The 14,002-nt window shown below is 40.9% G+C and overlaps 1 protein-coding gene across 1 annotated transcript; it reads right to left on the reverse strand.

Moving 5' to 3' along the window:
- Positions 1-3,869: 3,869 nt before the first annotated feature.
- On the reverse strand, positions 3,870-8,352 carry swi5 (SWI5 homologous recombination repair protein; the record flags this gene model as incomplete). Its single annotated transcript, XM_083903024.1, has 5 exons — positions 3,870-3,934; positions 6,538-6,632; positions 6,913-7,013; positions 7,103-7,151; positions 8,255-8,352. 5 exons carry the CDS (start codon positions 8,350-8,352, stop codon positions 3,870-3,872), a joined length of 408 nt encoding a protein of 135 aa, XP_083759150.1.
- Between the last annotated feature and the right edge of the window lie 5,650 nt (positions 8,353-14,002).

Here is a 14,002-nt window from a genome sequence, read left to right on the forward strand (position 1 = left end):
CAATACAACGTATTGCGATATTTTGGAACCCTATAAGCAATGTAGCTTATAGTATCATTACCCCATCCCTTTAAAAATTATACTATTAGGGCTGGATCAAAATATCGATTTGGTGATATGTCGTCGTCCATCCTCATGCAATACGATAATCGATACGCCAGGGCAAATATTAATAAAGTAATAAGTCCCTAACGCTACTTGGTGTCCCCTTGAAAAGAATGAGGGAAACTTGGGCAGAAGTTACCTGGACAAAGAAGAGGATGTTTCCTGCACTTTTAACCTTTCACGGACATTTTGTTTTCTTAAGTCAAACAGATATTGCGATGTATCACTATGTGATTGTCCTGGTTATCACAAGATCGTCGTATCGTGATATTTTTTGATATCGTGGAACCATGTATCGTGCACTGTATGGTACCCTGTGATTCCCACCCCTATATATTATGTAAAAAAAACTCCCACAATAAAATGATGTCATATGCAGAAATAATATAAAAAATATAATCTCAGTCAGTCAGATGTCAACTAGTAATCAGAGGCTTAAATATAAAGCCAATCCACTGAAACAGGATGCAGTATCATCATATTGCAATATTTCAGAGGTTCTGCTTTCTTGAGTATTTGTTAATTTGGCCCTTGTGATTCCGAATATGCAGCCTTATCAAACGGCATTTTCAAGAAAGGGATGATAAGACACTACTACTACTACACTATGTGCTCCTCCTCATCCCAGCATGTGGTTGTAATGGTGATGAAAAATACCAATAAAATAACTGTGCTGCTATTTAAACCGACGCCATGTGTGGATTCAATTACTTAAATCCAAAGCATCTACATTATCATTATGGATTGTGACAAACGTTAGGGGAAGGAAATGCAGGCAGCAGCTGCAAAAAAAGGGCTTCATCATCCGTTGCTGCTGCTGCTACCCGGAAATTTAAAAGGCGCGTAGCATCATATTGCGGTACATAATGGGGAAAAATCAGAAAGAGGCTCTACCCACTGCTGCTTTGACGACACCATGTGCGCTCGCCTCTCAGACAGATGGGCCTTCAACAGCAATAACCCGGGCTGGCACAATATTCACCGTGCTAACCCGATCTGGATTCCCGTTAACAGGCGCGCCTGGGACGCAAAGATGCGCAGCTCATTTCGCGCATCAGCTTATGAACGAGGAAACGTGAGGGGGGGGGGGCGGTGTGACAACATCAGCAACCTCTATCCGGACGATGCTGAAAGATCCTGCTCAATGTTCACATTAATGACCGAACATAAACCAAGAGATGATGAACGTGCCCACACACACACACATACAGCTACAGAGCAGTCAGTCAGGTCCAGCGCGCACAAGGTTGACAAAGGACAGGAGACATTGTTGGGGCTAGCAAATGATCAGCACACTTCAAGTCGATCTTTCCGGGCTGTGATGGGTTTTTTTTATGCGTACATACCTCGCACTTGTCTCACACCGTTACAGCATGAAGATGCGTAGAAATCCCTGACGTGAAAACTCGCTGTGTGCGTTTCCACCTTGATCGGCTTAAGAGCTAGCCTGACCGCCACCTCCGCTGCTCTGGCTTTGACAGGGAGTCTCTCACAGAAACGCACAGCGACAGACGCACGCACCGGGATCCTCTATCCTGGTGTTAATACCACACTGCTGCTGCCGCGGCCGGTGCTGCTGCTGCTGCTGCTGCTGCTCGTCTTCTCTCCTCTCCTCCGGAGGATCTGGAGTCAGTTCGTCCCGACTGCGAGCGTCGCCTCTGACACTATGATCATCGTCCGTTCATTTGTCACAACCACTTATATGATTTCGGTGATCATCGCCGCCGATATCCTCGCTAGCAAGCCTGATTCAAATGACCTTATAATTTTCTTAGCTGCGCCCGCCCACCACCGTCAACGTAGCATCAGTGTATGAGGAATAAGTGCTGACGGACGGGTGCGTGCGCCAATAGATGACTGCCATTTATTTACATGCCCCATCCGGCTGGGGCGGGGTTTGCGGCACTGGTGAAGAGGAAATGCGGCGCGGCCCTGCCTGTGAGCCTCCGTTTACATGTGTCTACAGGAGACAGCAGTTTCCATCCAGCAGCAGGGACGAGGTCCTGCCTGACGCGGAACCATGTGGCGTAAAACGAGCCCTCCCTCCGAGTCCGCCTCACCTCATCCATTCATTATAATGTCAACAAAAAGGAGACCCCAGGAATGGGGAAGGACGCGGCTTCACACAATAGACGAGACTCCATTCCCTCTTGTGCCTTGTTGGTCAAGACGTTCAGTAAATATTAGCAGCCAGCCTGCTAGTTTGCACTGAAACCAAATGCCACATCTAATGATTCATTGGATGATTTCCGCAGTTCTTTAGGTGAAATCCTGCAGTTGTATTTTCCCAAGAGTCACAAATACTGCAACTAACCATTGTTTGCATGAACGCACACCTTTCTAAATATCACACATTGGATCTTTAAGAAGCTGGGTGGTTTTATTTAAAACACATCTGTACTTTACTCGAGTACGTTACTCAATGTTTAAAGGGAGTTTTTCCACTTTTACTGGAGTAATATTTTAAATGAGGTATCTCAACTTTTACTCAAGTATGTGGTTTGTGTACTTTGTCCACCACTGTTAATATAATAGTCATTTCATAAAGGTTTAATCCTTGCAAAGTGCATATACTTCAGTGGAAGGCAGGACAATGTGCTTTTTCCCCCCCATCATAAAAGCGTGACAACAACAGGTCACTGAAAACATTATGTAACCATAAAATGTTATAAGTTGCATCCTATAGAAATGGCTGAAGGTCACTACTGCTGGTGCTCAAGTTATCAGTGACAGTTCATTTATTGCGCGCCTCATATATCAAACACTCTCATAGAGCAACTCCTTACAGTGCATGTAATCCATTTCAAATTGTTGTCCCCATGATAGTGGAGTGTAATCAGATCAAAAACATGTTGCACTTTTTATTATTTTACCACAATAAAACACACTATGTGAGATGGCAAACGATAGATAAGCAATACAAAGATTAGGATAAGAAAATAGGATGAGCTTTGACCTACAAATGTGAGATTAAAGTGCACATACACATTTCTTGCATTTCCAGCAGGGTTAGGGGGTTGTCGGCCAGAAAAGGGCACACCCACCTACATCATGCCACTTTTTTTTTGCATTCTCTCTGCAGAATATATACATCTCAGGCCAATACTTTATAAATTAAATTCTAGGGAGTTCTGAATACTTAAGATTATAAATGACCTTATAACTATCAAAACAAATGATGCTGTGTCTCAGAAGCATCTACAGAGTGTTACAAATTAAATACATGAACAAACAAGTGCAACCATAAGAAATACAAACACCTCCATAGTGGAAACAACAGCTCACCAAGTAATTTGAGGAGTATGAAAGTTAGTTAGCTTTGTGTTTTTTGACATGGCATGTCCTCCAGTCACAGGATACGAAAACAGCATTTCTGTCACTGAAAGCTTCAGTTCATCAGTAAGGCCTTTTCAACCTGTTGTCGAGTTCTACATGAGATTTTCATGTAACGTACTAGAGAGCACTCTCCATTCCAGTGAGTGTAGAACAAGCCTTTACTAAGATGTTTAAAAAAGGTAAAGTGTGTCTTTTGCGTGTGCTGGAGAGTCATTAACAACAGCAATTTAAAGGAGGGCCTCATGTTTGTGCTCAATGTTGTTATCCAAAAAAACAGAATTTAAACTTTTACTGAAGGAGAAAGTTCAAGTCAATTCACCTCCTCCAATCACACCATAAGCCATAAAGCATTTGTTTTTGTTTTTTTAAATCATAAACATCCCTCCTCCTTGGTCCCATTCTCACCACTGTTTTCTCAATGTTTTTCCTCAGTCATCCAGTTCCAGTCCAAAGTGGCTGTAGACGTCTTGTGTAGTGGTCCCCCTCAGAGCAGCTGCAAGACACAGCAAAGAGGGGGGGTTAGGTCCTTTTCTACACACTGCGTGTTCAACTTCCTCTTGTCTACTTTTCAAACACTCCTCAAAACACTACCCAGGCCTGATCATAGTATTTACAGCACGACTCTGTACATGGTTAAATTATTCATACAGCAGCTCCACAGCTCTGAAGAAAAACAACAGAGCTCTAATTTGACCTCCACTCAAATGCTATTTTCTTCTCATCTTACAAATATTAAATCATCTTTTCTTCAGCCATGTGTTAAGATTATTTACCATCTAATACGACTGATAAATGATCCCCGCTAGCAAAAACTCACCCTCTTTGATTCATGCAAATCCAAGCTATGCTAAGTCTTGCTGGCCTGGCCCCTTATACAAAGAACTATTTGTTTTCCCATATATACGTTGTACATACACAGTAGACCGTGCATATCTAGTATGCAAGTGGTTTTTCATGGAATTCTCCCTTGAGCACAATAATTATGTTGGATCTGTCATCACTGACATTTTACAAATGTCACTTCAGTTAAGAAAGTGTTGTGTATGGATAGTAAATGACAACTTTAAGAGCCTGAAGTGTCAAATTTATGAATGAAATATTATCACCTCTAGCAACTGTCAAGTGTGAAGACTGCCAGGTGACTTAATGATTAAAGAGGGCAAAATAAGTAAAGGGCAAATTGATTGTGACAGACACTCAAATGTTGTATAAACAGCTGTGAACCTGAATATTTGACATACTTTAAGCAAAAAAAGGGCAGCTCTCTATGACAATGACCTTAACCCTGACCGACAGATGGACAGACAGACATGGTGAAAGACAAAGGGACAGTTGTGTTCAAAGGGTATTGCAGGGCATCTCCACTTGTCCCCTGTCTCACTCCACAGCCAGCCCACTGACCACCTCCCTCTCAGCATAACGGCATACAGTACAACACAGCGACTCAGTGTTTAAGTGAAGACTCTTTGTGAAAGTGTGTGTAAAAGAGAGAGAGAGAGAGTCAGGGAGCAGGGAGTGTGGGTAAAGAGAGGATGCATGTATTTGTGTTAAACAGTGTGTAAATGCGTTTGTGTATCCATGTGTCTACATGACAGACAGAGATTGCAATTGTGAGTGCGTCTAAAAGTGATGCCATGTGAAAGACTGTCATTGTGTCAGAGGGGAAAAGCCATCTCCATTCACCAAGAGGACATTAGTTATCATCCTGACTCTTCACTGTACTGGAGGAAATTTTAGAGAGAGAGAGAGAGACCGCTTTTAACTCACACTACACTTTTAAAATACTGGCTTATCCAGTTTTTCTGCACATATGTGAGCATAAGTGATACTAGAGCATACCAGCAGCAGCATCTGTATGTCAAAGTAGGGTAAAAGTCATGTTTGTAGGCACAGATGAGAGTAACTTTCCAAACAATAGGAGGGGGCAAACTTAACACTTAATCAACCTTATGCAGCTCATGTGCACAAATAGACACTTGCAACACTCACTTACATATTGCAGTCTACTGCATTATGAGGCAGTGACACAAGCTATGATAAATGTTTTAGGGGAGAGGTCAAATGTTGTCAGAACACAGTGCTGATAATATCATCCATTAGGATATGGAAGGATTTCATTGGGGTGGTGCATTTCAACAGAAAGAGATGGGTGGGAAACTAAATATTACCCAGCTGACCAAAATAAGCGTGACACTACGGCCACTGATCATTGTCTCTGATGTACTTATCTTATGAAATTGAATATTCAACAGCCAGGCCAATACAATTTAAATATATCAAACCCGTAACTAGTGGTTTAAGATTTTAAGTAAATACTTGGGCTTTCTTTTCAATTTTAATAAGTAGACAAACACACCACTCTGGTGCCCTCTAGTGGCAAACTGTGAAAACTTCATCAATATAGGTGCAGCCTAATGTGACTGAGCCAGGTTCAGAAGAGTTCCTTTCCTTATATTTGCTTAAGCCCTCAAATGATACTCTTAACTATAACATTTAAAGATTACCAAACTACCATGGACCAAGGCAACAATATGATCATGTGTGAATCTGATGTTTAATTTGTTTTGAAGGGGACCTACTGAGATGCATTTCAGTAACATGGTCACATTTTTTTTCCTTCTACATCAACATTTCACCATTAAAAGACATATTGTCATGTGTCTCATCTATCATCTAGTCTTCTCAGGGTTCAAACTGCCTGACAATAAGTGAGCAAAGAAGAGTAAGCATGAGTCATGTAGACATGACAGCGCTCATTCAGCTGACAGTTTTGGTTATCTGTCATCTTGCAACATTCACTTTTCTGTACTATGCAGAGCTTTCAAAGATATTGCTTAAAATAAGTCATCACTGCTATTGGGCAACTGTCATGGCTACAAAAATGCTATTGAAGATATTGCAAGCCTAATAGTATTGGGGCCTGGGGGCCACAACAGGTGCCACTATATACTGGCGAATATGAAAGTTCATACTCTATCAGATTGCTTTGAATGCCTTTATGCGCTTTTTGGACTGCAATTTCATGTATAAATTAAAGACTTTCTTCAGAATTGTTGAGAACTCTGAAAAGTCCAACTATTCAAGTTATTATCATACCTATACGTCCCAGGAGTGATTGTCCGATGTCTTTGATGTCATTGTATTCATGTAACATATCAATGTGACGCTCCAGCTCCTCCACTCTGTATCCCCTGGAGAAACATACACATATCTGGTCTCACACAAAAGCACATCACAACAATAACTCAGATAGAGACACATGCACACACACATCTACAGAAGAGGCAAAACAGATTCATAATTACAAAACTACATCCAGAAAATATATTTCCTGTGTATTATTTAAAGAGCTCTTTATTTTCTCACATCCCTTCATTCTAAACCAAACTATCAGGATTGCATGCTTAAGCCCAACACTTCAAACTGCACTTGTAGAAATGTAGTGAGACAAACATACACAGCTGTACTCACTCAGATTCCAGCTGCGCTATCTCTGTGTCCAGCTGCTCTCTTCTCCTCTCAAGCTCTGCCACCTCCTCTGCGCTACTTTTTGCACTTTCGGACACTTGAATCTGTGAGGTACAGAACTGTGATGATGAAATGCACATGACATGGCTCTACACCAAATGTGTGTTACAGAAAGAGAAAGGGATATGCTTACCGGTGATTTAAACTTGGAGTGTATCTTCTTGAACTTTGAAAATGGAGTTCTGAAGGAAACAGGAGAGCATGGAGTTGTTTAATACAGATGTTTCATGATATAGTGTTGACATATTAACAGGCTAAAAGTGTGTTTTATTAAATATTTTGAGGGTGCAGGCTTTGAAGTGAAAAGAGCATCGATAAGAGTGCTTTGAGTTGTAAATAAGAACTCTGGAACGTATAGGGCAGCATTACACATCACAGTGCACAGCTAGCAATAAATATTATTATTACAAGAAAAAAATATTAGATTAAGGTAGTGCTGTTGGAAACAAATTTGCATTCTCTTACAGTGTACAGCAATACCTCAAACCTTACACAACAAAAGCTTGGTGTTCATTTTCTCAACAATGGCTGATCATTTTTATATTTGCAGAAGAGATTATGGTCATTTTTGCTTTGATGTTCATCTACATGTAACATTTTGTTAACTTCGCGGGATATGGGATTATATTGACACTGTAGGGAATTGAGCAGTCTTGGCTCTCTAAAATCTTTCTCTATTCAAGCCATGGTTAAATGGTTGAACAGGTTAAATAAAAAAATAAATAAAAAAACACAGTCTTGGGGGTGAAAGGGAAGATAACAACAGAGGATAGTCTTCAGTGCTCAGGAGAGCTGTAGTCAAAGATTGACCAACAGTAACAAGAAAAGATATAGGGAATGCAATCTATGATATGCAGCGCTTAACAAATTTATTAGACATTTCATACAAACAGAAACATAAAACACACTTTTCATAATTGCCAATGCTGTTAATTTAGGGAAGCCATGGCTGTGAAAGGTAGTCTAATACATTTGTTAGGATACACTGCATATAACTCCACATATCATTCTGTGAATAAACCCATGAGGAAACTACAATAAATAAATGCAACGCTTGACCAACATCACAGACAAGTTACAGTACATAGCAATGGAAGTGCCATTTGTCAAATATCGATACTACAGAGCAATATCACCATTCGTATCTAATGTTAGTTAGCTAGCTAGCTGGCTTGATAGACTAACGATAGAGCTAATGGTGATATGACAGAGCAATATCAGCACTCGTCTCTAATGTTAGCTAGCTGGCTTGATAGGCTAACGATAGAGCTAATGGTGATATTACCTTTTCAGCGCCGCTTTCTTCAGGTCACTCCCCTCCGGCGTTGAATTCGGACAATTATTAGCAGTAGAGTTCGTTTCAGTCAGCTGCTCTGTGTTCATGCTGCCTTAAATTCGACGGAACTGTGTGTTATTATCTGTCAGTTTCGTTGAGCAGAGAGCGCAACATATGAGGAGCATTAGGACGTTTGTAACTCGCGCCCTGACGGCAAAACAGACTGACGCTGGAATTTGATTGGTTCGTGAAACCAAGAGGCGGGACTCGGGGTAGTTTTGGTTACCATAGTAACGACGGCGTGAAAATGGCGACCAAGACGCGTTCACGGCTCTTATTTGTATCTACCTGGAAATGGTACTGTGAGCAGATTCTATCAATGAAATAAAATAAAAATAAAAATGTGACAAAAGAGGGATAACCTTCATATTTTAATATATCTACTAGAAAAAAACAACATTAAATTCGAGAGCGTATATATATTTTTTATTATTATTATTATTGTTATTATTATTATTATTATTTTCCACACAAATCAGAGAAACGAAACTCCTTACGTTACAGAATACTATGTCTAGGACAACTGTTGCTACTGGCCACCAGATGGTGACAAAGCATTGCTTAAGTTGATGTCTTTATTTTTGTCCTCATCTCATCTCTCTCTCTCTCTTAATTGCCTCTCTCAGCACTTACAGACTATATCTCTTTCACCCTCTGTCTGAAACAACCCACACACTTCATGACTGAGACGAATATTGCATAATCAGAGAGTGATATTGTTGCATGTGCTAAACTGAACGGAGGCCACTGTGGACTGCTCACCCACCAAGCTGCTTCTCTGGCCTTTCAGTGCCACCAATGCTCCAAATTTAATCAGTGGTGGATTAGCAAAGCAAAAGGTCATGTTCAATCCACAAACACATTCACACTGACACACATATATTTGCATTGCATATGGGGACTAGATTTATTCTAGAATGGTCCACTGCACAAGCACCAAAGGAAGACGAACACCAGAAGAAGATTTAGCCCTTTAACGCCAGAAATGGACGGCATGGGTGGGTGAGAGAGAGAAGAGATTCATATGGAGAAGGTGAAGAATGAAAAGAAAGGGTATCAGGAGGAGTTGATGTTGGTGTTTGGAGGATATAAAATCTAGTCCATTCTTGATTTATGTCCTCAGGATTCATTGCTTATTTATTAGTGGTTATACAGAGACAGAGAGGGAAGGGAATGAAAAATTCAAACAGGAGGCAAGGCCTTTTTTTCTCCTTTTAGAAATCCAAAGATTATGCACACTTGGCCGTAATAGCTCCTGCTCGCAGTTGCGAGTGTTAGAGAAATGTGCCTAACGGAGCACTGAGTGTGGCCTCCGGAATGGCTGTTGTTTTGTTAATTAGGCATGTATAGTGTACAACATGTCACTAACAATTAAGTGCACAGACATTCAGCACTTTTAGTGCTAACATTTTTTCAGACAAGGTCTTAATTTCCAGACGACCTTCATCGACAAGAAACATTGATTGTGTTTCTCAACAAATCAACATTATTTTATTTTCAAAAACAGGCCAAATCGAATCTAAAAGGCCCTGTTTACTGTTTGAATTTGAGTTTAAAAAGCAAGCACAAGTGCCATCAGGAACAGGAAAACTGAGCAGGGGGGAGAGCGAGGACATGGTGGACAAGTGGAAGGAACAGGACAGAAGGGTGAAACAGCGGGACAATAAGAGGAAAGGAGGAGCTGGGATATAGGAAGCTTTTGTTTGTAATATTTGCTGGAAAGCTCACGTCTATCCTGTTCATAATTCAGTGAGTCCCAGCTGCTTATCTGTGCTGCATCTAAATTCTACTGCTGGGGAATTATGGCCATGGAACCATAAAACAGACACACACACATACATACACAACGTCATAGGGTGGGGGAGGAATAGCAGAGGATGGATGGAAGGAGAGAGATGCAGTGGACAGAGAGTGAGTGCATTGCTACAGCGTGAGGAGGATGATTCAAAGCATGTCATAAAATGTCAATACACCTCCAAAAGGCCATTGCTACGAGCTCTGCTTACACTGGAGGTGATTACGCTGCTAAATAATTCATTTAGCCTGAGCAAGTGCTTATTCGCACAAATAATATGCAACAAACACTTTATACCAACAAATACAGTAATGTCTTGCTGTTCCCTTTTAGGATGCCTAAGAGTCTTGTTAAGATTTGATGGAGAGATGGCATGCACTATACCTCCCACCTTTTCACCTCTCTGCAAAGATCAGAACAGTACTGATGCACATCAACAGGTGTTTACCTGCGATTCCAGCTGAGCTGACTCAAGCTGAGGTGAAGTCTTCTTCTCCCTCTTTAGAATTTTCACAAATTCAAAGGTGCAAGTACACAAACGCAGGATTCAAAAAGGCACCGGCACTTTCCTGAAAGTCACACTTCAGTGTCACCTTCAAGAGTCTTACTATTATATGCATGTAAGCGACGACGTCTGCGCCGCGAGCACAAATAAACACATTTCAAGGCAATTTGTCTCGTGGGTGGAAATGCGAGGGTGACACTGATTTCCCGGGTTACTGTACTTGCGATTCGTGTGTAGAAATAAGTGGGGAGTTTGAATATCTGCATCAAAGGGAATCCATCATAATGTGAAAGGGTTTTGACGTCTCTCCGGCAGCGCTGTTGTATTAATGCCATCATAAAATGGCTATTCATGTCTCTGCCGGAGAGGCATCGGTTTAATATCGGCTCCCCTACGCCTCCATCTGTCTGTGGTATGTGCTATTTCTCATTTATTAGCTGTGACTCATCCTTCTAATAACTACCCCCATTTCCTCTCTCTGAAATAGTTTTCAGTGGTTGTTTATTTATTTGTTTTTTCTATTGTCTTGTAAATAGCCTCTTCTACTCTAACTCAATCAGTTTTAATGTCATAATCAAACCTTCCTCCATTTCCACCTCTTTAAGTCTTCTTGTGCCGGTGATATTTCATTGTGACCATCACTTGTGTTGTGGTGACAATGAATGTGTCACCTCTGTTAGGGGCTGGTTTATCGTCACACTTCAGAGGCCCATTCTTGCTGCTTTTAATGCTTCCTCATATAATTAAACACATTTTGCCGTCATGACTCTCACCTAATTGCCTCTGGGACGAGGCAGAGGCTCCACTGTTCTTTTTCTTCTTCTTGTTTCCTTCTCTGACATGTTTACACCAGGAACAACCTACAGAATACAACATTCGGCAGCTAAAATAACAGCATTTTCTCTCTCTTAACAGGTTTATTAGCTTTACCACATTGCCAGCATCAAACAAAAGCAGAATCATATTGAGACAAAACAAAATTATCATATTCAAGACTGTATGGGAAATGGTCTATGGAAACATTCACACCACCCTGTATTCATGCGTGTGTTTAGCATCTTACAAAACAAGATAAACAAAGATGCACCATGCTTTCTGTGTGTGAGTGGATGGTTGTTTGTCTCCATGTGGCCCTTTGATGGACTGGTGACCCCTCTGTCTGCTGGGATTGGCACCAACGGCCCCCCTGCGACCCTCATGTGGAGGAAGACGATGGATGGATGATTTTATTTGGCAGCCAGCAGATCCTGCACAATTCTAGTCATAAGAAAAACTCCACTGATAAACATCATCAACACCATTTTAAAGATGCATTATGTAATAAATCGAAAGCAACTGGACATAAAATCCTCCTAATATGTCACAGAGATTCAGGAATAATGTCCATATAACAAACTGAACTCACCAACAACAACAGTACAGCCAAAATATTTGCATTAAAAAAAATATTTTGCAGACTGCAAATCATGTTTTGGCATGTGGCGCCACCTACCGCCGTCTATCAATCATTGCAGTCAGTAGAGTCTCAGCTGCAGAGCAACCACGGGTTGCCAGTTACGTCAGAAAAGGAAACCTAAAAGACCTCGGTAGTTTGAATTTGAGTGTAGTAACCGTTTTTTGGCCACTATGTAAAACGTATTTTCAAACACCTTCATTCGGTTTAGGCGAGATTATGAGCGACGACAGAACAGCGCAACGGAATTTTCACACCATTTTATTAGCAACAATGTGTCCGTTAGTTATACATTAGAAACAAGGAACATTTCTGCTGTACTGTACTGAGTCTGAAAAAAACCAACTAGCTCATTAAAATAAAGCAAGTAATTCAAATACTTTAAGATAAAAGCAACACGTCATTTGAATATACACTCGTAATAATAATTGGAATAATATTTCTCTCGTCATTATTTATGGCACTACAATTCCTGTGCATCTGTCACATGGTTTCAGTTTCAAAAAGAAGGAAAGCATAGCACTGAGGAACTAACTAGTGTGTGTTCATGTGTGTGAGTGTGTACCTAGTATATATGCAGAAAAGCACAAAAAACATAAAACAAAGCCAGTTACTGTTTCACTCTTCGGGGGGAAATAAATGAGCATGTTAAAAATAAACAGAGATAGAGAGAGAAGAGGAGGACATTTACCATCCATGTGGGATGGTGGGGGTGGGATGGTGTCCAAGAAGGGCAATCCAATCAGCTCCAAACTCCTCACACAGCCGCCAGAAAATAATTCCATTCATAAAAATGTGTGTCCCATGTCCATAAAACACCAGTCACAATATCAGGTCTCCAACCCAGGCCGCGGTCTGCCAAGTGTAGGGGGAGAAATGTACCAAGAATGAGTCCTTTATAGCAAAATATAAAACATTCCTCCGTCCTCAGAGAGAGAGAGAGAGAGAACTGAGAGCGACAGAGAGAGACTGCAGTGTATGCCCTGACCTGTTAACTATTGTGTCTTTAGAGGTGAATTCATCCTTAACCCACGAATCCAGATATCAACAAATTGGAGAGTGCAGTGAAACGTCCACAAACGGAAACATCAGTCTATAATGAACTGAAGATGAATCGTAAATTTAAAAGTGTTGCCATTCAAGTTTCTTTTGTGTTACATCACTTATCTGTTCAAAGAAAAAACAACCCTTAAATGTGTTGTTAGAAACCGACTCAAGAGTCTTTGTGTTGACATGAATATTCAGGGTATGAAAACATTACCTTTACAATTCGGCCCGTACAGTAATTGTTTATTGCTGCCCACCACTGGGTTTGGCGTACTTTGGGGTTTACAGACTGTGTTTAATTGTATGGAAGAATGATTCTATCCTATCAATTCATACACACACACACACATGCATACCTTCAGGCACACATGCATGCAAGCACACACACAAATTGGGCACAAATACAAGAATCCAACCTCCTTTGGCACCTACAATCCACTCCACAATCTTACTGTACTGTCGAGTAAAATCCTCTATATTCACGTTGTGTTGTCAGCAGGAGCTCAAAGGAACTCAATCAAATTTCAGACTTCTACGAAAGGACGTGGAAAACACTTCATCTTCAATGAGCCCTTTAGGTCTTAAAATATTATGGCCTTTAAATCTACCTAAAATATCTGTGGCAGCTAAAACATGAAGTTCTCTTCCGTCCACCCACTCGTAGTGAGCGGTAATCCATATAATCTGTGGATGGAGGAATAATACAGATCATTCCATCACACAGGAGAAAAACATCGGACGTCTCCTAATCATGTTTTGTTTGTAGCAGCTAAGGCAGGAGATGAAATCCCTGCCGATTATGTCGTTCTGACATAGCAGGGTTTTGTCTTTTCCGTGTGGAGCAGGGTCCAGGGGAAGTAGGGGGAGACACAAATTCCATTCTTGTTTAAAAAAACA

Source organism: Microchirus variegatus (genome assembly GCF_963457635.1).
Source record: "Microchirus variegatus genome assembly, chromosome: 16".
Classification (NCBI taxonomy): domain Eukaryota; kingdom Metazoa; phylum Chordata; class Actinopteri; order Pleuronectiformes; family Soleidae; genus Microchirus; species Microchirus variegatus.